This window comes from Ptychodera flava, chromosome 8 (assembly GCF_041260155.1).
Source record: "Ptychodera flava strain L36383 chromosome 8, AS_Pfla_20210202, whole genome shotgun sequence".
NCBI classification, from domain to species: domain Eukaryota; kingdom Metazoa; phylum Hemichordata; class Enteropneusta; family Ptychoderidae; genus Ptychodera; species Ptychodera flava.
This window is the reverse complement of record NC_091935.1, coordinates 41365404-41391690: the sequence shown is the minus strand read 5'-3', so window position 1 is coordinate 41391690 and position 26287 is coordinate 41365404. Positions and strand designations below refer to the sequence as shown.

At 37.7% G+C, this 26287-nt stretch overlaps 1 protein-coding gene across 3 annotated transcripts; it reads left to right on the top strand.

The window, feature by feature from the left end:
- Positions 1 to 6606: 6606 nt before the first annotated feature.
- On the top strand, positions 6607 to 25191 carry LOC139139365 (RAB7A-interacting MON1-CCZ1 complex subunit 1-like). 3 transcript variants are annotated; one of them, XM_070708263.1, is made up of 7 exons: positions 6626 to 6731; positions 6857 to 7059; positions 17091 to 17139; positions 20373 to 20466; positions 22525 to 22712; positions 23264 to 23369; positions 23637 to 25191. In XM_070708263.1, the coding sequence occupies exons 2-7, from the start codon at positions 6884 to 6886 to the stop codon at positions 23876 to 23878; spliced, it is 855 nt and encodes a 284-aa protein (XP_070564364.1). In that variant the 5' UTR covers positions 6626 to 6731; positions 6857 to 6883; the 3' UTR covers positions 23879 to 25191. The 3 variants fall into 3 exon arrangements, with proteins under 3 accessions (XP_070564362.1, XP_070564364.1, XP_070564363.1); XM_070708261.1 differs by having other exon boundaries at positions 6607 to 7059; XM_070708262.1 differs by lacking the exon at positions 6857 to 7059.
- Positions 25192 to 26287: the final 1096 nt, after the last annotated feature.

The window sequence follows — 26287 nt, the reverse complement described above, 5'->3', positions numbered from 1 at the left end:
TTGATGTTTTGATGATCGTGCAATTAAGCGGAAAATGCGTGTTATAGACACGATCATCGTGCAGATAAGCAGAAAATGCTTCTTATATACACGATCATCGTGCAAATAAGCAGAAAATGCTTCTTATAGACACGATGATCGTGCAAATAAGCGGAAAATGCTTGTTATAGACACGATGATCGTGCAGATAAGCAGAAAATGCTTCTTATATACACGATCATCGTGCAAATAAGCGGAAAATGCTTGTTATAGACACGATCATCGTGCAAATAAGCAGAAAATGCTTCTTATAGACACGATGATCGTGCAAATAAGCGGAAAATGCTTGTTATAGACACGATCATCGTGCAAATAAGCAGAAAATGCTTCTTATATACACGATCATCGTGCAAATAAGCAGAAAATACTTCTTATAGACACGATAATCGTGCAAATAAGTAAGAAAAACCGCTTATTTGCACGATGATCGTGCAAATAAGTAAGAAAAACCGCTTATTTGCACGATGATCGTGCAAATAAGCGGAAAATGTTTCTTATAGACACGATCATCGTGTGGATTATCCGTTTGTTTTTCTTATCTACACGATGATCGTGTCAGTATGTGTTGTTCTTTATCAAAACGATGATCGTGTCTTTAAGAAGCATTTCCCGCTTATTTGCACGATCATCGTGTAAATAAGCGGAAAATGCGTCTTATAGACACGATCATCGTGCAAATAAGTAAGAAAAACTGCGTATTTGCACGATCATTGTGCAAATAAGCGGAAAATGCGTCTTATAGACACGATCATCGTGCAAATAAGTAAGAAAACTGTTTATTTGCACGATCATCGTGCAAATAAGCGGAAAATGCGTCTTATAGACACGATCATCGTGTGAATAAGTAAAAAAGACACGCTTATTGACACGACCATCGTGTGGATAGGTAAGAAAAACCACGTTATCCACACGATCATCGTGTCGGTAAGCATTTTTTTTTGGTCTATTCACACGATGATCGTGTCGATAGGCGCCACCCATTCAGAGAGGTGGCGAAAAGTTTCGTTTCAGTGATCGTGGGTTACGAAATGTATGGCAACGCTTTGTATCGTGTGAAGCGTTAGATATCTCTCAAAGAAAAAAAATCGACGAATATGGCGATAGTGCAGAAGATGACTTTGAAAAAACTGACGCTTGTAGTCTATGAAAGTCACCGATGAGTAGGCCTATATTGCTTAGGGGTGGACCATTTGATATCCTGGGGGGGCTTGGAAGATTTGGGGGAAAAAAAAGATGCCAGGTGAAGTTGCTCGAAAAAAAAAATCTGGCTTTAAGTGGCTGATGGAAAAACAATTATGGACCATTGTGACTGGGAAAAAAAATCTTGGCAATTGTTCGATGCACACTGCAGCATCGATAAAAATCAAGCAGTAGCTCTGGAGTTTTATAAAGCATAAACCATTTCAAGGTTGAGGAACAATAACTGAATATGAACAATTGTACAGTATACATGACCTTCTGATTAGAGGAAGTATGCTGAAATTGAAATTGCTCACCAGTGTTTTCCAGAAATGTGTAAATCTGAATGTATTGATTTTGTCAGAATACCACAAGAAGAGAGACAGCCTGCAAACATTTTACTATTATCGTTTGCGTATAGAAAACTCACAACAATGAAAAAATGCGTAGAGACTCAATCCAATGCGTAATATTATTACGCATTGGATCGACTCTCTACACATATTTTCATTGTTATGAGTTTTCTATATACGCATGTTTTATTCGTAAATGCGAACACTGTTATAGTGAATTATCTTACCAATGTTTTCCTTAACAAAAACAAATGTGTTTTGATTAGAATTGAATGAGTTTGATGGTTTTGGGGAAACTACTATGTGGTAATGAAGAATGGGAAATGGGCAATGAAATGAGCAGACAGCAGGTGATTTAAGATAAAATGTTACATCTTCACTGCAAATTTTTTTTATTTTATTTATTTTTTATTTATTTATTTAGCACAAATAACCAAATTAATAAGAAAATAGTACAGAATATAACAATTTACAACACCAAAGGAGACAACGCAGTTATTTGTGCATGGATAGCACAGAAAAGTCCGAAGACTTATTTCCACTGTGGTCCATGAAAAGAAGACTACACAAGAAATATAAATATAAAAGATGACAAAGAATTCAAAATTAAGTGACAAGACAATATGCGGAAAACAGTCGAATAAAAAGATAATCCTGCTGACACACAAACAACAACGACAAAAGATCGGTAATGACAAACATCCAATTGTAAACATACAAGGTAAAAATGGATATACAAAATCAATCTAAAGGTCAAGGACACTATAAAAATTTCTCTTCAACAAGCGTTTAAAAACATTGTTTGATGAAGTCAGCCGTATATTACATGGTAATTGATTCCATAAATTCGAGGCAGAATAGTGAAAACCAGTTTGAGCGAATTTCGCACCGAATGGAATATAAATAGAGAGGTCACCATGGCGAATGTTATAATTGTGAACGTTGCTTTTCATCACCACAATGGATGAGAGATAAGAAGGGCCTTTCCCATGAATAATTTTATGCATCAGATTTGACTTTAAATAATCAATTCTTTTGTCCACAGGGAGCCACCCCAATTTTTTGTAGTGAGAAGCATCAATATGTTTTCGCGGATGCAACCCCAGGACAAATCGAATAATTTTATTTTGTGTTGTTTGTAACCGATGTTTCGTGTATGTTTTCAGCCCAAGGTACCAATAGGCACTGGCATAATCAAACAAACAATTTATCAAGGCATTTGACAAGAGTTTTCTTAAATTAGTTTCCAAACAATGACGTTTACGGTAGAGAAATTTCAATCTGGAATTTGCCGTGTGAATCACTTGCCAGGCCATACTCTCACCTGATAATGTTTGATCTAAATCAGCTCCCAAGTAATTGACGACATCCCTCGCAACGATTTTTGTGTTATTACACGTTATGAAAAGTTCGGAACACCTCCGTAATTTATGGTTAGACCCAAATAAAACCATAAGTGTGTCATAAATAATACAAACAAAACAAAATCATGTTTGTTTGTTTTGTTGTATGTGAGCAACGTCTAAGACACACAACAAAAGTACTGTTTCAGTCTGTAAATGTCACCTCAGATGCCACCAGAGAAAACCATTTCCACTCCAAAATTTCATTTTTCGCCTTGCGAGAGGGGGGACACCCCCCTCTCGCACTCTCCCCCCTCGTTCGCTACGCTCACTCGCCGCTCAGTCGCTTCGCTCCCTCGCAGTCCCACCCGTCTACTTTCTTGAATTACCCAGCTACTTTCAATGTAAGGACAACACTGACAAGTAAATGCCATAAATGTACATGATTTTACAAATATGTTTTTGTAAAGTGAAATTTGTAAAGTGAATCAAAAATGTACATGTATTTATATATCTTTATTTAGTTTCTTGAATATAGTCCGTGTGCGATAGAACAGCATCTTGTTACTGTGTGTGAAAAACCAAGTAAACAAACATTGCACCGAAATTTGGTAAAAAAAAAAAATATCTCGAAGAAGGAAAGTGAAAAAAAAAGTTGCCAGCATATGCCCTGTAGAAAAAAAATAATTCATGGTGAAGCACGTGGAAAAAAAAATAATGGCTCTCCACAAATCTTCCAAGCTCCCCCCCCCCAGGATATCAAATGGTCCACCCCTTACTGTGATGAATAAGTGATTTTTTTCTGAACAACACCAAAACAAAATCCGGTTCTTTGATTTCCAGTTCTTGCATATTTCACAAAGTCCTAGTCAATGTTTTCGAGCTATGCTTCTAGTTTTTTCTCCCGCGGCGTGTCGATGTTCTGTTCTGGTAAATCCTGTTCATCGTCTCACAATTTTTACAATTTTCCCAAAATATGAACAACAGAATAACTGCAGGTCGCGCCAGTTGACAGGACCAAAATGTCTGAACAACGTCTGAGTAATGGGTTTATCGTGAATTTTTGAGGTCAAAATTGGAGGAGTGGTTTAACAGATTTGCTTCGGTGGGCAGAACATTTCTATTTCGCGCCACGATCTTTTGAGTGTGGCGGGTTGATGAGCGACAGCTGGGAATATCTTGCAGTAAGACGAGCTGGCGGCTGGGCCTTTGTTTTGACGTTTTGAATACATCAGTTATTTCAGCAGTAGATTTCAGTAGCATGAAATGTAAACAGTGACCACGAATACTTGTACATGTAACACCAAAAAAAAAAAGTGGGAAAAGACCTATACTAAAACATTCGTAGTAACCGATATCTGATTGGCTATTTACTGGTCACATACAGTCGTGTGGTGGCGCTTTAAAAAACACGATCTAGGGGGTCTATCAGCCAAGGTCTGATTTCGGGAAGCATCCAGCTGCCCGTAGCGGAGACCTTGGCAAGCGAAGATGGACAAAAGCGTGATGTCAATTTTTTGTAATTTATACTGAACGGGCACGCACGTAATACACACAGGATTTCACAAGAATTTAGAAATAAAAGCCGATGTCACCTGCGCTGCTACACGATCTGAGAGAGCAGACGTTTTCCTGATCTCGCGCTGGCTTTGTGTACGAATGGAACGTTTGCGGATAGCAACGAGCGTAGTAACCAGAATCGAGGTAGTTTAGAGATGCACGCGATTGCCCATATTTGGGCACCGGGCCGGGGCGTGATACGTAAAAAATTGCACGGATCTGAGGGCGCTTTCTCCCATAGCTTTACACAGGCACGTGAATGTAGGTATATGATAATACACACTTACACACAGTCTGACAAGTTTATCACACTTTATGGGAACAATTCAGTGGTCAATTAATTAGTGATACAAAATTTGTTTCAGAGTTTCAATTAAGTGGCCATGAGCATGTTTTGCAGGGACTGCAAGTGGCACACTTTTGGGAGGGCTAAATGAACAAACCAGGTTGTAAATTGTAGAAGTGTAATGAAATAATCAATCATAATCATAGTCTTTATTTCTTATATAGCGCATTACATATTTAAATATCTCAATGCGCTTTACATTAAAAACAAAGGAATAAGTGACAAATAAAAACAGTAAATTTTAAATGTTCAATAAAAGTAACAGCTGGTAAAACTAAAGAAATGGTTAAAATAGATCAACAAATAAAACTCAGGTATAAAATGACTTAAAAAGGTAAGTTTTTAACCCGACTTTAAAATTATCGAGTGACTGAGATGCACGAAGGTGCGACGGCAAAGAATTCAACAGACGAGGCGCACATATTGAAAACGCCCTATCACCATAGTAAGCTGTGCGGACGATGGGTTGGTGTAACTTAATTTCCCCATTTGAAAATGAACGCAATGTACGTCTAATCAAAAGCTCATGAAGGTAAGATGGTACATGACTACAGAGAACTTTGAAAGTAATACAAAAAATTTTAAATTGGATACGTTGTTCAACAGGGAGCCAGTGAAGGTCACGAAGAATGGGAGTAATGTGATCACATTTTCTCTTCTTGGTAACAAGTCGAGCTGCCGAATTTTGAATTGTTTGCAGTTTGCGTATTTCAAATGAAGGGAGGCCGAAAAGTAAACTGTTGCAATAATCCAGGCGAGTTGTGATAAAAGCATGAATGAGTTTCTCAGTTGAAGGCTGATCAAGTATATTACGGATTTTACCAATCTTCCGAAGAGCATGAGAGGCCGATTTACACACCGTGGCATTGACAACATGTGCTGACATACTGCCACTAGAGTCCATCGTGACACCAAGATTGCGAACAGTGTCAGATGGGTGAACACTGACATCACCTATTCTAATATCACAACGAGGAACCGGACCTACACCTGTAAATTTAGAAGAAAAATGAATGACCTCGGTTTTAAAATAAAAAATAAAGATGTTTATCTACCATTCCTATTGTTTTATTTGAAAGGGTCAAATTGGCAATAATTATCGTGTAGTCCCCCACCTTTGAGGGAAATTTGTTGTGGTAACCCCCCTAATTTTTCTTAGGGGGAAATGGGTGGTCCCCCCAATCCTTGGGACCCCCTGGGAGTAAATTTTGAACACTCCCTTAGGAATGCTCGACATATCTCCGCGCTGCGGTCAGATCAAATGACATTTATGATCGTTTCGCAGACCAATAGCTATTGTATTCATTATAACATATAACAATACACGTCGAGGGTCACTTCATGATGTAGGTTACTGTGTAGCGTTCGTTATAGCAGCCACGTTCACTCCACCGTGTCGCAGCCACAGGCACCGCCGTAGTGAAACGCTATAGGCCTAAACTACAGCAGTCACAGGCGCTGGGCGTGATGTAGTTTATGCTACGTTCCGACGTTAGGCTACAGAAGAGAACGTCGGAACGTAGCATAAACTACACTTATACAAACTACCCAGTAAACATCACACCTGTGACAGCAGCAGTGCCATGCCTCTGGTCGGTCGCAGCACTGTCCCCTGTGATCTATTCCGCTCTTGGACTATGCGCCCCATAGACGTGTGTACATATGCTGCTTATGTACACACGTCTATGGGGCGAATAGTCCCAGAGCTGAATAGCTCACGAGTGACTGTGGTCGCAGCCTGTGTAACTAACTGTTAACGGGACACATTCTAAGCCAATCAGCACACACTTCCGGGGTCATGTACTGGTACGGGTAGTTCAGTACTGTACTATTTGGACGACAGTCACTATATACTCATGGAGCTCCTTTTTTAGCTCATGCCAATACTGTCGAAGCAAAGGGCATGAAAGGGTACGTTCATAGAGACATTTACAGCTATCGCGGGTCACTGATAAAGACTTAGTAATCCGCTTTACATGTACGTACTCGAGGGGCGTCTTTAAGTGAAGGCATATATCAATTTTTGATTGATACAGCAGGCACTTATACGAAGGTGGTATGAAATGGCTGCTACGGGGGCTGCTATAAACGAAGACACTGGCATAAGACAGACGTTTCTCTCATCGAAGATAAGCAATTTACTCACCATGTGCAAACAAAAGAGCATCACCGGGGCCAATGTTACCTTCTTACACAGGTGTGAAGAAAAGTGTAGGACGGCTGCCTGTTTATTGGAAAGGTAACATATACTGAGCGCAGCATCAGCTTCAAGAGTAAACACCTATTAACAGATCACGAGGGCTATAGCGCCCGTCTATTACCCGGCCCGACGAGGGGCGGTAATAAACGGGTGCTATAGCCCGAAAGAGACCAGATTACAGGTGTTTTATAACACACTACATGCTCGTGTTGTTTTATGTTATTGTTTATTATAATATGCTTTGCAACTATCCATTGTGACAAGTTTAGGCTGCGTTCACAAAAAAACGGTTAGGGGGGGCTGGAGGAATTCAGGGGGGGATTCGAAAATTTTGGGGTAGTGGAGGGGGGGGGACTTGAAATTTTGCTCTACCTGTAGGGGGGGGACTTGAAAATTTTTGGGTCCCTTTTGAGTTTTACATTTTCCAATTCCAAGTTTTTGTAGGTAATTCAATGAAAAATGAATACCATTTATGTCATCAAAATGTTGTAATGTTAGTAATAATTTAACAAAATCTAGAACCATTCTGTCACATTTCATGACTTTTATCTCGAAAAATCTAAACGTGTGATTTGTCGTAAAAAAACAAACTTGAGCCCCGTAAAAGGGCAGAAGCTGCAACTTAATTAATGATTTCTGCAATATTTCTATGCAATATGACAACTAGAGTTTCTTGCTATCTCCCTACAGCATGCTCAAACACACCATATTTAGTTTGTCGACAAAGCCTGTATATATAAATATAAATATGCATTTGGTGATAATTTAATTGGAGTCCAGACTGACAGTCAGTTGTCAGTGATACAAATGCATGGTACACATACACTGTGATAGTAAGCTGAATACTGGACAATTCAACATGCTGTAGTGAGTAGAACAAGAACGCAGTTGTAAAACTGAATAAAAATATTGCCAAAATTATCAAAGTTAATACAGCTACTGCCTACGGGTAGTGTCACTGTCACTGCATACCTGAACAGTGACAGAGACAGCTCTGACTCTGGTGTACATGGTAGTTGAAGAAGAGTTTTGGTCAAATGATACTCATGACAGTGAAACTCACTTGTACACAAGATCAGGCCAGAGAGCAACACATGGAAGAAAACATAGAAATTTTTGAATTTTTGGTAGGTCACTGTGCAATATGGCAATTAGCCAGAATTCACAATTTTCCTACTCTCTCATGATTGCATTTTGTGTGCTCTTCAACAGGAGCAATTGACCTGGCCAGAGTTGGGTTAACTCAAGTTGGCTTTTAGACCAATAAATCTAAAAAATTCACTGATGCATTTAAAGAACTTGCCTTGGGAATATGACTATACAAAGTGCTAATACAGGTAGTGTTGAACACCTTTGAGCAGAACGGCGCAATACATGTTTATTTGTTCTGCGCTCACATCCTTTACAAATATGCGGGCCTGTGATAGTTGGGGGGGGGGGGGACTTGAAAAATTTTGACCATATAGAGGGGGGGCATTTGAAAATTTTTTAGGGTACTTGGGGGGGGATCTGAAAAAAAATAAGATTTCAATCGAGATTCCTCCAGCCCCCCCCCCCCCCTAATCGTTATTTGTGAACGCAGCCTTACTTGGCGATATCTCAACAGCGGTAACAGTAGTACCAATTTTTCACAAAAATATCCGCAGCATACCTAGCAACTTCCTTAGTTGCAAGATTTTCTGTTCCAACAGCGTAGGAACTTGAACAGCTCATCGACAAAAAAGATTCAAGTGCAACCAAGGATGTTGCTAAAAATGCTTAGAATATTTTTCGGAAGAAAGTGGTATTACTGTTACTGCTGTTCAGAAATCGCCAAGTAAACTTGTCACGATGGATTGTTGCGGTGTATTATATCAAAACACATGAAAGGTATACTGTCACCCGTTCCAATTTTACCACAATTACCATGGATATAGAAAATCTAACAAATCACATATTTTAAGTTGGCGATAGCTTTTTAAAAACAGCACCCTCACATGGGCATTTTGAATACCAAGGAACACCCCTTTGACCATATATGGGCATACTTAGATTACAGGTGACTGTATACCTTTAAAAACCGTAACATAATACGGTACAACGTTAGCGTGTGGCACCTATAACCTGCTCTTCATTCAGGCTATAGCACCCATTTATTACCCCATGTGGCTGTGCGTTACCAGAAACACATCACTATACCCCTCAGCCTACGGCCCTGGGGAATAGCAATGTGTTTCTGGTAACGCAAGGTCCCTCAGGTTAATAAACAGGTGCTACAGCCCTCATGACCAGGTAAAAGGTGATTACTAGTCAACCCACCATTGTTTCAAAGCTGCAGATGACACTATGTTTACGGCCCGGGGGGGGTAACTCCATGGCTAATAGTACGGGGGGGCTCTGCACGAACATGGAAACCCAAACTGTTGTGATACCAGTTTTGAGCAAAAAAACCTACCCTTTCTGATACCTAGTTGTGGAAATGCAGCTATCTCTTGGCTGGGTAGCGTGAGTTGCTATGTGAGTGGCGGGGTTGACCTTTGACCCGCATAGCAACTCACGCTACCCCGCCAACAATAGCTGCGTTTCCACAGCTAGGCCGTGTTAATAAAATTCTTTGTTTGCCGTCCTTGGATTTTTGAAAAACCTACCAGCCAGCCAGCAAAAAAAACAAACACAGAAAAAAAAACACAACACAGATCAATCGCATAAACTCTAACTTTTCCATCGGTTTATGGGTCACAAGTATGAAAAAATCATCTGTTACATTTACAATGCAGTGTTTCTTATGCTCTTCATTAGCACGCTGAAAACAATGCGTGGAAACAAAGGTTATACTTGTGTAAATACAACAAGCATACTTAGAGTTAGGTGACTCTGAGTCTGAACAAAAATTCCATAATAAACAATGGCAATAAACACTATACCAGAACATAATGTACAACATGTACAGTGTGATAGTAATCAACTGGTTGTGTTACGAAGATCTACAGATTGTCTCTGACGGAGATTTATGCACTCAGTCTGGGTGGTCATAGGTGCCAGTAAAACTATTAATTAAAATAACAAGATCTCAAATATGAATAAAAAGCATATTTGCGACAATGCAACTTACGTATACGAGGATGTTTACAAAGTTTTGAAGAAAACAAAATATATTTGAATTAACACCTAATGAAGGAACCTAAGAATTTCACGTAATGATTTCAATTTTGCAACGTTTCTAAGTGACATTTGTATATTAATTATAACACGTAAATTTAAGATTGAGACCTGTATTGATGTTTACGATTGGACGTATATTTTTATCTTTAATTTATATCTACAATGATCAAAACCAAGCTTTAAACTTAGTTTAAAATCCCATTCTAAAATAATACGGGAAAGGACAAGAGAGAAAAATACAACAGACAGGGCAGGAGGACACAACGACCAAAGAGTAGTCCAGGGCATTTAGACAATTGGAGAAGCGTAGCTTGGACGGCACCTGTCAAGCTTGTCTACCGAGAAGTAAAGTCTATATAGTACCAACGAAACACTATTTCGAAATGTTGGGGTAAGCTTACAACAAAAAGGTGTTCTTGCAAAACGTGAACATTCCACATATTAAACTGCAAAAGTTACTGAGTATAACAAAGTATAGATGTCACTCAGAAAACAAATGCTAAACATCTCGGTAAAAGGTGAAACTACTGTCTCTTCCATACAACACAGTCCCTCTATCCATAGTGGATAGAGGGACTGTGCATACAATTAGAAAATTTGCAGTAAGAAGAGTGGGTAGCTGAGCAAATCATAACAGCCTCGAGTACAAATCCTCCTTTTTAAGTGTCAAATAAATACAAGTCCTGAGCACTGTTTCTGTTGAGTTAAATGCTCCATTAGCTGTAACTTTAAAGGCTATTTAATCTGAATTTTGTGTATCAACTAGTCTTTTACCCGAATTCTAATAGTGCTGATCTCGGTGTCAGGTTTGTTACTATATATAGCTGCGCGCGCGACTTCGAACACCGCTGCCTGAAAATCGGACAAATTGTGTTACTGCATGGGCGGTCAAGGTCGTTGTTGCAACTTATAGTCTGAGCCATAAATTCATATGAATTAGTGTGATTTTCTGTATGCATTATGACGCTAGCAGGTTTTGATTTCATCGTTCTTGCCGAAAATGCAGACAAATTTTTGCACATTAATGAAAGAAAAATGACGTTAAGTGATCAGCGCTATTGCATACTAAAATGCTGAATATTCTGTTTGTCAAGACAGCAATGCTGAATGGCCATTACTATTTTTGAAAACTGAATTCTAATCCGGACTTATAAAATGACCACATCGTTTTTAGCACAAAAACAGTGTTCAAAGTGAAAGCAACTTATACTGCGTACGAACTATTTGAAGCATTCAACAACGAACATTTCACCGGCGGTAACTGCTTGCCCCACCACCGGGCTGCTTGCCCCCTCGTGATCAATCGCGGATCGCGCAGAAGCTGATGGAAATTCAGTTCCATTCCTTATTCGAAGCTAAACCAGTCAAGAATTGTTTTCGATCCGTCTTGTATGGAGACCAAGCCAATACAGCGCACTTCCGCCGATTTGGAAACTTTGAGGAGAAATAACTTGTGAAACGGTCGATCGATCTTCACTTACGGTATACTGCAGTCCACTACAACCGGAGGTGCACATGTACACTTTACGTACAGCGGTTGATGTACCCCTTTGTGATAGGTAATCTGATTTGTATCGAAACGATCGTACGACATTTGCGTTTTTGAGACATTTGAGTAAGTTGCTGCGTCATTGCCAACAAAGGAAGGACACAACGCGTCGTATTTTCGAGCATACGATCTGTGTTTGTTTTTCATATTTCGTCCAAAAACCTACCCGCACGCGGACGGCAAACAAAGAATTTATTTTACGGCGCCCTATCTGATACCATACAATACCATATGTATACAGATACGACTCACTCGCCTTGCGTACCAGGGGTACCAACAGTCAAACCGACAGATCGGAAATATTGATGGTAGATCTGGGATGTAGATACATGGGTTTCCAGTGTTGACAGCATGATTTTTAGCTACTATAGACTATAGTCTATAGCAGCTATTGGGATGGGTATCCGTCCGGCGTCCGGCGTCAGTCTGTATGTATGTATGTATGTATGTATGTATGTCCGTTTGTGAGGCGTCCGTCCACTCAAATATCTTGAGAACCGCAGTACTTACTGATTTGATATTTGTTGTGTAGATGAAAAATATGATTTTGAGAAACTGTTTTTTTTAATTTTTTGATATTGTTGAAAATAGGCAAATTAATGCCAAAAAAGGCGTTTTTGGTAAAAAATCTTCTTCTTCATAACCGCTGGTCAGACAGCTTTGTTATTTGGTATACGGGTCCCGCGGGATAACCCAACTTAGATTTGTTAAAATTGTGATGAAATATGCAAAGGTGTATTTTTAAGGAATTTTTTTGTCATTTTTGGTCAAAATTTGACTTACATTGTATGTAATTCTTGTACTGTATAAACCCTATCAATTCACCCAGAAAAAAATAATTAATATGATTTTAAATAATTGAATTAGATTGGAAATCATCAAAGCCAAAATAATTTAGTGTAGTATTATCAGAAAGTTCAACTTTCTTTGACAGTTCATAGTGAAATGCTTACCATCTTGGAGGATTATGACATATTCTGAACCGTCATTTATTGTGCCTTGTATGTTATAAAAGAAATTGCTCATAATAGTTTGTCATGATAGGGTGGTCAAATAAATAGAGATAGAGAAAGTTCTAATTTCCATTTACGGTTGATTTGGTAAGGATAAAATAAAATTACTCTTTGAGGAAAAAAATAGAGTGGTCAATTAAAAGAGTGGTCAAAGTGATAGGGTTTTTATGGTAAAGCTGGGCTGTAAGATTCCTCATGTGCTATTTATAGCAATTATGCAATCTGTGTAAACAGTGCAATGAAAGTGTAACATGATTCCTTATTAATGCTTTTGATGACCTTGAACTTCTTAAGTTTCAAACATTTGTCTCTTCAGTGTGCTTTCTCTGAGTACGCACAGTCTCAACTTATTCAACAGAACTTACTTACAATGTTAATTTGAAAGTCAAAATGTGCTTGGTTAATAGAATGGAAATACTGATAAAGATAACCAGCTCAAGATTCTTTATAACCTGACAGATACATATATGCTGTTTTTTATGATGTAAATCTTGATTTAAGCAAGTCTTGTTTACTTTAATTAGAATGTAATTAATCTTGTTTGGTTGCAAATATAGACTAATATAGTCTATAAAAGCTATTGCAATGGGTATCCGTCCGGCGTGCACCGTCAGTCTGTATGTATGTATGTATATATGTATGTATGTATGTATGTCCATTTGTTAGGCGTCCGTCCACTCAAATATCTTGACAACTGCAGTACTTACTGTGTGGATAAAATATATGATTTTAAGAAACTATTTTTATTAATTTTTTGATATTGTTGAAAATATTCAAATTAGCACCAAAAAAAGGCGATTTTGGTAAAAAATCTCCTTCTTCATAACCACTGGTCAGACAGCTTTGTTATTTGGTATACAGGTCCCTAGCGATAACCCAACTTAGATTTGTTCAAATTGTGATGAAATATGCAAATCTGCATTTTTACGGAATTTTTTTTTCCATTTTTGGTGAGGCCATCCTGAAATGAGCTATCAAAGATATCCAGTGACCTTCTTCATCAATACATGTGTCACAAAAGGTTATTCTCTACATAACGCAGCAGAGCTCTGTCAACTGTTGAGTCGCTTCTTTTTTCAAAACCGCTGGTCAGACAGCTTTAATATTTGGTTTACAGGTCCCAAGGATGACCTTAGTGAGATAATTTCATACAGTCAGGAAATACTTAATTTTGTATCCATGTCTATAGTAGCTTCAGGGACTTTGGCCCTATGTTTTAACAAATGTCAGTTTGTGTTTAAAACCGGACCCTTTCTCATACCAACACCTCGTGAAAAGTATACCCTTTCTGATACCAAACAGCACAAAAAAACGACCCCTTTCGCGCGGACCCTCCCCGTATAGCCATCTATGGGAGTTACCCCCCCCCCCCGGGGTTTACGGTCACGTGACAGAGTACTTTTCCAAATATGGGCAAAAACTATTTCCCTAGGGAAATAGTATTTGAAAAATACCCTTTGATGGGGACCAGACATATGTTGGGGGGGGGGGTAACAAGATACAAAAAAATGCACAATGTTTTTAATGCCTGCAAGTTCAAACATGACAGAAACTTACTTCTAAAGCCATCAATATAACAGATATTATAAAATGCCTAACTTTCCAAAGCTGCACATTCCAAGTACCATTAAATTTGATATTTTTTTACATCAAGTATGAAAGAGTTAAATATATGTACAACCTATAAGACACCCCAAGTTATAATGAGATGCAACAGAAAAACATATACCGTACAGGAAAATAAATGCAGAAAGTGGCTCCAGGTTCTTGTAGTATATATATACCTGAGATGTTTTATTGAGTAGAAACCAAGTTGGATCATCCACATGCGGAGTTCAAAATTAGGGGTAGTCCTGCATCCACAGACTACCAACTTTACCCTAGGGCTATCAAAATCCGTGAAATGGTAGCCCACACGGACTACCAAAGACCGGGACATAAAATTCAGTCAGTACTTGGCGTGCCATGTCCGATCATCACTTTTGGACGAGCTAAATTGCAGTCAAATCCAGTTTGACACAGTAAGGCCAGACTATGACTTTGTTATGCAAATTATAAAGACGACTGTGCCGTAGAACTTTGCAACAAAGTTTCAGTATCTCAACTTATGTACTTGGGGGGGGATGACAGGCACAGGAAGTTATGGCCATTGAAAACACATTTTCATTGCATTCAGATCATTATGTATCAATCACGGACAATATGCCTCCTCCCTACAGAAAGCCCATGGTCTATTTTTAGCACTGCTACAATATGTCTAGTCTCAACATGCTGGGAAGGTCATGGTTATTGTCATGACGACTATTAAGATTTACATGGAAGTCTGAGAATGAAACGAGTTTTCAATAGGTCACCAAACTTTTGAGTATCACTGTTGTCCATTAGGCCAAAAATAAATCATTTCTGGTCACGGTGTGCACCATTTAGAACCTGCGTGTCATGGCATTTTTTGGGGTTACATACTAATCTGTACAGCTATCCTTGATATCCCTGTTTGCATGTCCAAAACTGCTAAAAAGAAAAAAAGGAAGTATTATGCAGCCAGTGATAAAAGACAATAACTGTTGCATCAATAGTGTCAAACCGGCATCGTTAAGAATAAAAAGGGGGGGGGGGGGGAAAGAAAACTGCTTCGCTGCATCACTTTTGCTGAATGTCAAAGACCAGAACATTGGGGTGGGGGGGGGGGGGGGGCTTTTACCTGTTTCCTTTGGGTATTAGGAGTGCAAGTGTTCACATCAAATGACTAGAAAATTCACTTCATGGGCAGAATCTTGAAAAATTGCTTTTTCTTGTCAAGTTAATGAAAAACAATATCCCCAAAACTAAAACGTGCATGGGCTATCAGCCATTGTCACTGGGCTGCCAACTTCAGATAATGGAGCCCAAGTGGACTACCAGGTAAAAAAGTTTATTTCGAGCCCTGACATGTGTGCTCAAGTACGTTAAGGCGAGGCTCGAGAAATTTCTTATGAATATGCAAATTTGCGCTAATAAATATTCATGTTTCCCTGAGCGCCCGCGCTCAGCTTGACTTGTATGGTGTGCAAGTACTCGCGAGTGTAGCCTTCGAGGCTTCAGCTCATGTGGGCAAAAGACCCAAACGGGAGATTTGGAACGGCTATTTATGTCAGCCAACTTCACCGTTTCGGTCTTTAGCATATCAAGAGCCAACGAAGACTTATACATATCGAAATGAACGCAGTTTGACGAAGGATATTGTGGCTACGCCATCATGGTTGCCGCCCGGGGTTGCCGCCATATCACTGATATCAGCACATGTTGATCCCTGATGTGGCCCACCACTTGTTTTCGCCATCATTCATCAAGGACAGACAGGGGTGTTTTGCAACAACTGGTTGTCACTACTCACGACATGTACAAAAAAAACGTCAGAAACAAAAGCGAGGTTGAGTATTTTATCGATCTCCAGAACTGCTCTCGCACCGACGCGATCGCTGAATGCGTGCTGAAATGGACACGACCGCCTCGTTACTAGGATACAGTCAGCTGTCTCTACCCATAAAGCATTGTATGTGGTCCCTGGATGGGCTTCCCCAGGGGCCTGCATAGGGATTCCCCGGGCCGGCTAGAGTCCCAAATTACGACAAGAAAGATGCCAAAATCCAGCCGTTAAGCTTGTTATTTTTTTAAATCTCTGATTTGAATATTATATTGACATGTTTGTCAATATCATGCTAGCGATCCTTTATCCCAGAAAGCAAGTGCACGCACAGTTTGACCCCAATTACGCTCGTACTGGAGGTCGTCCGTCAAGGGTCAGCTGATATTTTGTGGCGAGTCATTAATACAAGGGCGAAATTTCTTACAGTATAGGTCGCACTAGTGATGGAAAGTGGGGTCAACGCGGACAGTGTGGTTATTTTCAGGATATGGGGGAGTCTACTGGCTTGATTCTGTGCTCAAACAGACAATACCATTTTGGAACCAAAAATACCGTTATTTAGTGAAATTAATTATTATTTCGGGGATTTTATCAACATAATACTATTTTCAGAGTCGTTTTTTATAAAATACATATACAAAGTTTGACTAATACGGAAGGATGTGCCGATTTAGCCAGTAAAACCGAAACGCACTTGTCGATAGAGGGCGCCCTTGCGGAGGCCGTGCCTTAACATACTCGAGTCTGGGAAAATATTGGCAAGGGATAAAACGGCACTGCATCGGTTTCGTGCCCCCACCCCAATGTGTTTACCAAAGGGATTTCACAGCTTACATCACTTGAGTTGTAGTTTTGAGATTTACTCATCATTCTACAAATTAACATTACAGAACACTGTGTATTACTTGCAAATTAGCAATTGTGTCAGCTTTTCTTTGTTTTGTGCATTTTTCTTTCACAGCTCTGGCAATAAAAAGATAATGATTGATTCTGCACGACAATACATGCAGGTAATGTTTCAGAAAGTTAATGTTTAGTCTATAAAGTGTCATCAACAAACTTTTTCTAGCTTTTTGGTCCTCCTGTTCCCAAGGCACACAGAGAAGCCAATGTCATCACTGTCAGTCTATGTGAGTGTAGTCTGTGTCTGTCAATCTGCAACCAAATTTGTGGGGCTCATAACTCAAGCATTATTGTATCAAATGTAACTAAGCTTTGGTCTTTTTACACGATTATCAAGAATGGACTTGAATCTCATAGATATGGCTTGTAGAATTATGAGAAAAATATTAATTATGATTTCATTAATAACTGAGTAATTATTATGATAAGTGGTATATATTTTAGTAGGGACAATCTATTCAATATATATACAAATTAGCATATTTATATTTTTAGTCCCCACGGACACCGTCCGGGGGGACTTATAGGTTTGGTCATGTCCGTGCGTGCGTGCGTGCGTGTGTGCGTGCGTGCGTCCGTCCGTCCGTTCATGCAGATATCTCAGAGATGCAAGGAGCGATTTCATTCAAACTTGGTACAAGGATTACTTCATATGTCATACAGATGCACGTCGATTTGTTTTGTGATACGATCCAATATGGCCGCCAGGCGGCCATTTTATTACGATTTTTTTCATGTACAGAGCCATAAGTCAGACATGTTTCAACCGATTTTTTTCAAAGTTGGTACAAGGATATTGACCACTGTAATAGATATGCGCATCAATTTGTTTTGTGATACGATCCAATATGGCTGCCGTGTGGCCATTTTGTTACAATTTTTTCATGTACAGAGCCATAACTCAAACATATCTCAACTGATTTTATTCAAAGTTGGTACAAGGACATTGACCTATGTCATAGATATGCACGTCACTTTGTTTTGTGATACGATCCAATATGGCCGCCAGGCGGCCATTTTATTACGATTTTTTCATGTACAGAGCCATAAGTCAGACATGTTTCAACCGATTTTTTTCAAAGTTGGTACAAGGATATTGACCAATGTCATAGATATGCATGTCAATTTGTTTTGTGATATGATCCAATATGGCTGCCGTGTGGCCATTTTGTTATGATTTTTTCATGTACAGAGCCATAATACTCAGGCATATCTCAACCGATTTTATTCAAAGTTTGTACAATGACATTAACCTATGTCATACATATGTACGTCAATTTGTTTCATGATATGATCCAATATGGCTGCATGGCAGCCATTTTGTTACAATTTGTTCACGTCCTTTGGACACGTACGATTTTATTCACCAATTTTATTCAAACTTAGTGCAAGGACATTGACCTATGTCATACATATGCACATTGATTTGTTTTGTGATACAATCCAATATGGCCGCCGTGTGGCCATTTTTTTTTTCCGATTTTTTCATGTCCGGAACCATAACTCAGACATGTATCCAGCGAACTTATTCAAAGTTGGTACAAGGACATTGACTTATTTATACATATGTATGTCGATTGGTTTCACAAGGTGGTCAATTATGGCCACATGGTGGCAATTTTGTTATGGTTGTTTCATGTCGAGAGCCATAACTCTGGCAAGTCTCAACTGATCTTATTCAATTTTGGTACATGGACATTGACTTATGTAATACATATACGGTACGTGTTGATTTTTTAAACAGTAAGATCAAATATCGCTGCATGGCGGTGATTTTGTTACAATTTTCTAATGTACAGAGCCATAACTCAGACATATTTCCACCAGTATCATTCAAAGTTGGTACAAGGACATTGACCTATTTCATACATATGCCCGTCAATTTGTTTCACGTCATGTAGCAGTAACATGTCAATTATTGAAGTTTTGTAAGTAGGCTGATATGTCAAGAAATACTGCACCAAATTTCATGAAACTGTGCATAGATATTAAGCTCACATTGCTTTAACATTGAAAAAGACATTTATCAGTGTCATTTTAATTAATTTGTAATTGCATATGTAATGAACTTTCCTAATTAGAGTGATATAGCCACAAATTAATACAACGTCAAATTTGATGAAACTTGATACAGATGTTGATCTCATAGTTTGTTGTAAATACTGCATCAAACTTCATGAAATATGGTACCAGTGATAATCTATTAAGTAGTAGGATTGTATGCAAAAATGTTTTGCAACACCCTGTTGATTAATTCCTAGTTGACTCATTTTATGAACTTTAGGATGGTAGCCTACATTGGTTTTATGTTTTCATCACCATGGAACTCATTCTTGGCCATTGAGTGCCATCTGTATCAAAGTATTTTTATCACAGACCTAATTAATGAAGAGGACTCTATCCTCTCTGAGGACTTGTAATCAAAGTACCCATTAACAAGTGGGGGCTGTGTCATCAACGATGACTTGTTGACAATATTTGTGGTCATTTTTGTCAAAAGTTTTCTCTTCAGGAATAACTTGTCCACTTGGTCTCGGTTTAGATTTTAGTGTTTTTCAGAATGATCTTGTTAACATATGCCCAAAATGATGGTGAAATTTTGATATGCAAATGGCAAACATGAAACTTAATTTTTGTCATTTTCGTCAAATTTTTGTCAGAACTGTTGGCATAATAGCTCTCAAACGTATTGATAGTTTCCTAGTGGTGATATAAATTTGACTGGTGAAAATTATTATGAAATTTGCATAAAATTTGCATAATGACCTAACTGTTGACCCTTTGAGTGCACAAGTCACCTTTTCTTGCCTTTATAGAATATAACGCCAACATTTTGTTCCAAGACAATTTTTTTCACATTTTTCAAAAAAATTTTGTCAAAAACTGCACCCAATGAAAAATTCTACCCATTTGGTCCAATAATACCAAACAATACAGAAAATTTCATTAAAATTGGTAATATTTTGCACTGAAATTTTGGTGGGAAAATTACAGCACTCAAAGGGTTAAGGGCAGTGTGCTATTTCTTTGTTCAGAACATCGTATTTTTCTTAAAACGCTCGTACAACTGCTTTAAAATTTAATTTACAGGTTTCTAGGAGTGTCTGTTTTTGGTTTTGTACAAATGATGATGAATTTTGCCCAATATTTTTTTTAGAGAAAAAAGTCGAGATATACTTATGGCAACTCAAAAATTACATGTTGAAATAATTGAAATTCATATATCTTGACTTTTTCACTGAAAAAAATAAAAGTATTTTGCAAATTTCAGTTACTTCCATATTAATATATTTGAGGTTCTATGGACCTGTTAAGTTCCAGAAGCAACTTTGTTTTACAGGCCCTCTTGGATTTCACATATATTGATGAAAATGACTTGGTGGATAAAGACTTTCCTGAAGCTATTGCTAAAGACATGGTACACAATATCTTAGGTAAGAACACAATGGTATTTCTAATTCAGACATTAAGACATTTATATCAGTGAACTTTGAACAAAATATAGATTTCATAGGAACAATGTTGCATTCGCATTTTTTTTTAGCTCATATTAGGTATGCATATAAATACCAAAAAGAGCTTATATGGTGCGTCTGTGGCGCCTGTATGTCTGTGTGTATGTATGTATGTATGTATATATGTATGTACGGATGTATGTCCGTCACACGCAAAAGCTCCCAATCCGCCGCACCTACCATCTCAGTATTTGGTGTACAGGTAGACCTTGAGTCATTTCCTGTCATTGTTCATGAACTGATACATATTGGCAGACCTGCTGAAACCAAGAGGGACTGTGTTGAAACATTACTCTACTATGCCTGTTCCTAAAGTTAACCTCCAGTACCTAAAGTTTCAGACCATATTTACTTTTGTCATTCTTATTTTTCTAGTTTAAATATTTCTTGATGGATCAATGCAAACTAAATATGAGCACACTGTCCTTGACATTATTTTTACCTTTTCATGCCATAATGTACTAATTTCAACTTCAATTACAAGATACTGATATGTAGTGTGAGTATAAGACTGATAAATCAGGTCAATGTTGATTCTTTTCATGCCCTCAACTTGAAATACTTTTAGCTGACAAAAAAGATCTGACCATCTATTGATGGAGTTGTAATAGATTAATATGGTAATAAATTATGCTCTGGGTCTATGGACTGACAGATTCCCACACCCTAATATGCTGACATAGACTATCTATCTAATAGGAGTTGGGGACTTTGTATTCTACACAAGACAGGACAGAAATTCCCTAATGAATATGAGACTCTCCATATCAGCCCACTGGGTTGTGAAAGTACTCACAAAAATTGTGGTTATCATTTTTACTTCAAAAAATACCATGATCTATTCATTCCTCTATGAGAAATGAAGTCCACATTTATTTACTCCAAATGCTTTGCAAAATGCTGTTACACTGATATGTTTCCTTCTTTAATTTCAGTATTGGTAATAATTATTTTGTGATGTATTAGTCAACAAATCACATTTTAGTCTGATCTGTTTTCCTGTATTTGCCACCAGTGTAGTTGCACATAACCTGCTCACTTTGAAGTGTATCAGTCTGTAGTTCTAGCTTTCAGTATGGAACCTCCCATTTGCCAAATAATATGTACACCTTTGATGTAGGATAAGGAGATGGCCAATGAGCATGTGCCAAACACAAACATATTTTACTCACACAATAATACAGAGTATGAGAACATATTGATTGCTCATTTGTATTCTCACACATAGCATACGTGGATATAAAAAGTTGTTTCCGCTTTCCTAGCTGAATCTTGTTGAACACTTGTTCAAGAGTTAAATATTCAAATAAACCCTCACATTATATTCAACTTTGAGGTGGGAACTATACCACATGTACATGTGAACAATGAAGTATATGAATTGGATTTGATTTTCCTATTAGGAAGTTCAAACAATCATCTAGGGTGATCACATGTAAGATTTTGGTACAATCATAGACATTAGATGGGGGAACCTTCTACTGTCTATGATACAATACAGGTATAGGTTGATGAGAAGTCAGTTTTTAAAGACAACTCTATATACCATAAAAATTTATGATGTTCATCAGTATATATAACATGAGATCATACACAGTCTCAGTCACAAATAGATTGGTAGTTTCCTGTTTACCTTTACTGGCTTATTTTGAACAACTGTAGTGCAAAGTAAACTTTATATAATGTTCTGTGTAACAAAGTTGATATTTATGGCTACTTTTGATTTGAACAATTTATCAAATCATTTTTGGGGACTTGCATCCACAGGTGCAAGGTGGACAGTTGAAGATTTGTTGAAGACAACTACAATAATGCTGTGGTCTAAACAATTGGTCATATGAAACTTTCAACAAATTATTTGCAAAATCTCTTTTATTGATAAATTTTCAAATAATTAGCTGAACCGTGCATCTCTTTAAAAACTCTTGCAGTTCGATTACTGTATTCGTAACATTTTAGTCTGTGATTAATTTTTAGTTACAATTCCTGACACAACCTTGTTTGTACGAGAAATATTTGGAGATGATGCTGATATAACTGAAATACTTGGAGTAGAATTATTAGAATGTATTCATTGGAGAAGAGGTGCTCTTATGTACATGTATTGCCATACCCTTCATGATGATTCACATAGACTGCAACATAATTTAGATCATTTTATTAAGGTATGTAGAACTTGTATCAATTCAGAGATTGGTGTTTTGTCCCCAACATGTGTTTCTGTTGGAACATGAACCTATCCTATTTCTAAAATCACAAATGAAATCACAAATTTGTTATCCTACATACATGTAAAATGAGTAACATTGCGTCATTGTTTCTGATCAGCACACTTTAAAACCCAGTACATGTATACTGTACCATACCTATTACATGGATATCAAACCCATTCAGTTTATGTATTACATATACATCATACCCATTTAGTTCATGGATACACACCATACTTATTACATGTACATCATACCAATTCATGCGCATTTATAGCATACCCATTATACACCATTTTCCATTGGCAAGATGTTACACAGGAATGGTTATCCTCATTATGAGATTCATCATTTGTAAATTTTAACAAGCATACAGTGTCTATATCTTTATAGAACTTGATTACAAACACAGAAAGTTCTCTTTGAACAATTTGAAAACTGTAATATTGAAATACCTGATAGTTAAAAGTAACATGTTTCTAATAGTACTTGCCTATTCTTCCCAGATGTTATCAGAAGGAGTAAATCATTTAAGTAAAATGTTGAAAACTCGACCAACCAACTTTGATGGTGTGCAATGTGATGACAGTACACTCCAGCTAATCCAACAAGGTAAAGATACATGGATTACCATTTCTCTCTCTACACATATTCTGTGTATTTAGTTTTCATTCAATTATTCTTTATTTGATTTTTTTACACATAATAGTATAAATCTAATGTTTAAACACGTCAAAATGACAAGTGTTTGTCAGAGGAAAGTGCTTGATATAGAGTGTAAAAAGATAAGAGTGTTTGGAGAAGAGTCTGTCTATTTACATCATGAATGTTGCGTTATTTCCATAGCAGTCTAATTTTCAAATAACTGTTACCTTTCAGGGATTTTCAGCGACACACATCTGTTAGCCTTGATGTATGCTGGTGAAATGTGTCACTGGCATACTATGGCATCTAAAGATTTACAACAGCCAATAAGCTTAGTGGACTCTGGAAAACAGTTTCTCCAAAAATTTATTGATATTGTTAATGGACCAATGACGGGAACTGGATGGCAAGACACCACAGCAAAACAACTCTTGCAAGAACTTCAGTCAATATTACCAAACCAATACTTGACATAAGCTGCCTGGTATATTTGTATAAACATGGCCATAGCATGATGATGTACTCTCCACCATAGTGGTTTAATGTTATTATTTCTGAGACACCTCAATGAGCCATTTCTTTCAAAGTTATACAAAGACCTGCTTACTGTCAGCCCTAACTCCAACACCTCCATATTACTCTGTGTATTACATCAGAACCTCAGTTGTATGGACAGCCTTCATTATTTGTCTGCTTCCTGTACAACTGACAACAGTGACAATAAAGTACATGGTCTGTGGACTGCTGTATGCTTCCTCCAGAAGTGTCATCAGCAATGATATTACACTCCCAATGTGTCCATGGTCTGGTTTGCAGCCTCTCTGAAATCCATTGTAGTTTCATGGATTGTAACTACTACATTTCTTATCTTACTATAATTCTTTTCCCATTTGTTGGAATACTGACAGATTGATTGTGTTTGCAGTGCAGCAGTGCTGAACAAATGCAATTGTTTGCTGACTAGCTTCTGATTAGTAAATTGTAAATTCCTGCCAAAACTCATGGTAATATCTTGTAGCACGTAAATGTTTGTACAATTTGTGAGTTTTTAAAAATATTGCTGACCCTGGTACGATTCACATGCATTCAACATGTGAATTGTCTAATTTTGATTCATTGATCCACTTTTGATAGAGGTTTGGACACTAACATGGAACAGTGCTAAACATAAGTTTTTAAACTGGCCTTGTCGATCAAACTGGGTGTCATCAAGTTGAATTGAGCATATCACGTTAGATAGAATATGTCTGGCAATTTTGTTGTTCATTTACACAGTGTTTGATTGTTTGACTTCACTAAATGATGATAGATATCACTTTGAAAGGCTTGAGATCTGACTCTGAACAGCTCTGAACTTCTCTGTTGGGGATATCCACCGATAACTGCTTAACTTGAACTTGTAAACAAGATTGTCAACATGTACTCTTGCAGTAACAGCGGCAAAATGTGTCACTGGAGGTAAAATTCAATCAAAAATATATGTCCAGTGAAAATCACAATATATGGACATTCGTGAAAACAAAAATGACATGGAATCACGTTTTTGATTGCTGGGAAGTTTCCACATGGGTTGTTCAAAGTTTTCAAATATATATCTAGGTACTGGTTACTTTTTCGCAGTAGTTCATGGCGTCTTTGCAGTCATGCTTTAAAATGATTGACTGGTGTACTTAGTTGATAAAGATTGTGAAGCCATACTTCCACTGTAAGAGACAGACTTGCTTCAGGCCAGAGTACCTGTTATGTAATATTTCACAAAGCAAGAATAAAGCTAACCAGATAAATCATATATACTATAATAGTTCACAGTATGTTTTACAGTAATCATTTATTACTGGAGCCCATCACATAGCATTGTGACCAAAATTGAATGATTTTTTTAGCAAAAATGTGGAAAAAATGCCTCCAAAATACAGTAATGCAGATTTTGCCCCAACTGGAACAAATCTGACCAAGATCAACCATAGAGAGACCTGCATATAAAATTTCAAAGCATTCTAAAGAGCTGGTTTTTACAAGATTTTTGAAGTCAATTTCATTACAATTTGAACACTTAAGTCAGCCCCAGGGGTATATCAACATTTCAAAGCAATCAAACATGCAGATTCTGAGATGATTTTTTGACCAAAGATGGAAAAAATTGCCCCTAAAATACAAAGATGCAAATTTCACCACAATTCGAACAAACCCACCTTCAGGTCACCTAGGGAACCTGCATACCTACTTTTAAAGAAATCAGACTGACAGCAGAGCCAAAAGTCAACGGAACAGCTCAGGTCATTGGTTTGGTAACTGAAGAAGTAGTATTGCTGTCAAATGAATGACACTTCTGATATACCCCAACAGAACTGGGTTGAAAAGGTTATTGCCATATTGGTCCCAAAAAGAAGTTACTCTAACAGAGGTCAGTTTCAAGAGAGCACCAGGTTTTAGTTCAGAACCTGTGTTTTGTTGCTGTATACACAAATCTATGATTTTTTGCTTAAGGTAATAATCACCTTGAAAGAGAAAAACTTAAACTTTTGCTCAAACTTTCCTCAATGAAACTTTCAATAATTCTCAAAAATAAAAATCGGGGTCACTGTGCAAAGTTTGGTATTAGGAAAACAAATTACCCAACATTTATTAATATTTGAAATTCAATATGGCCACCATCCCTGTGTTAACTCCATGGGGCAAAATAAAATTTCAAATTTCGAAAAAACTACAACGGTAAAATTTTTGTTACCCTGAGAGCTTTAAAATGAGCCCCCACAATTGGTAGATCAGGAAACAACGGTATAAATTTGAGAATCTGAATATCCATCCCAAAGGTGTATTCTACCCATAATAAAAGGATACAATGATTGGAACTGCACTCAAAGGTCATATGGGACCTATACGAC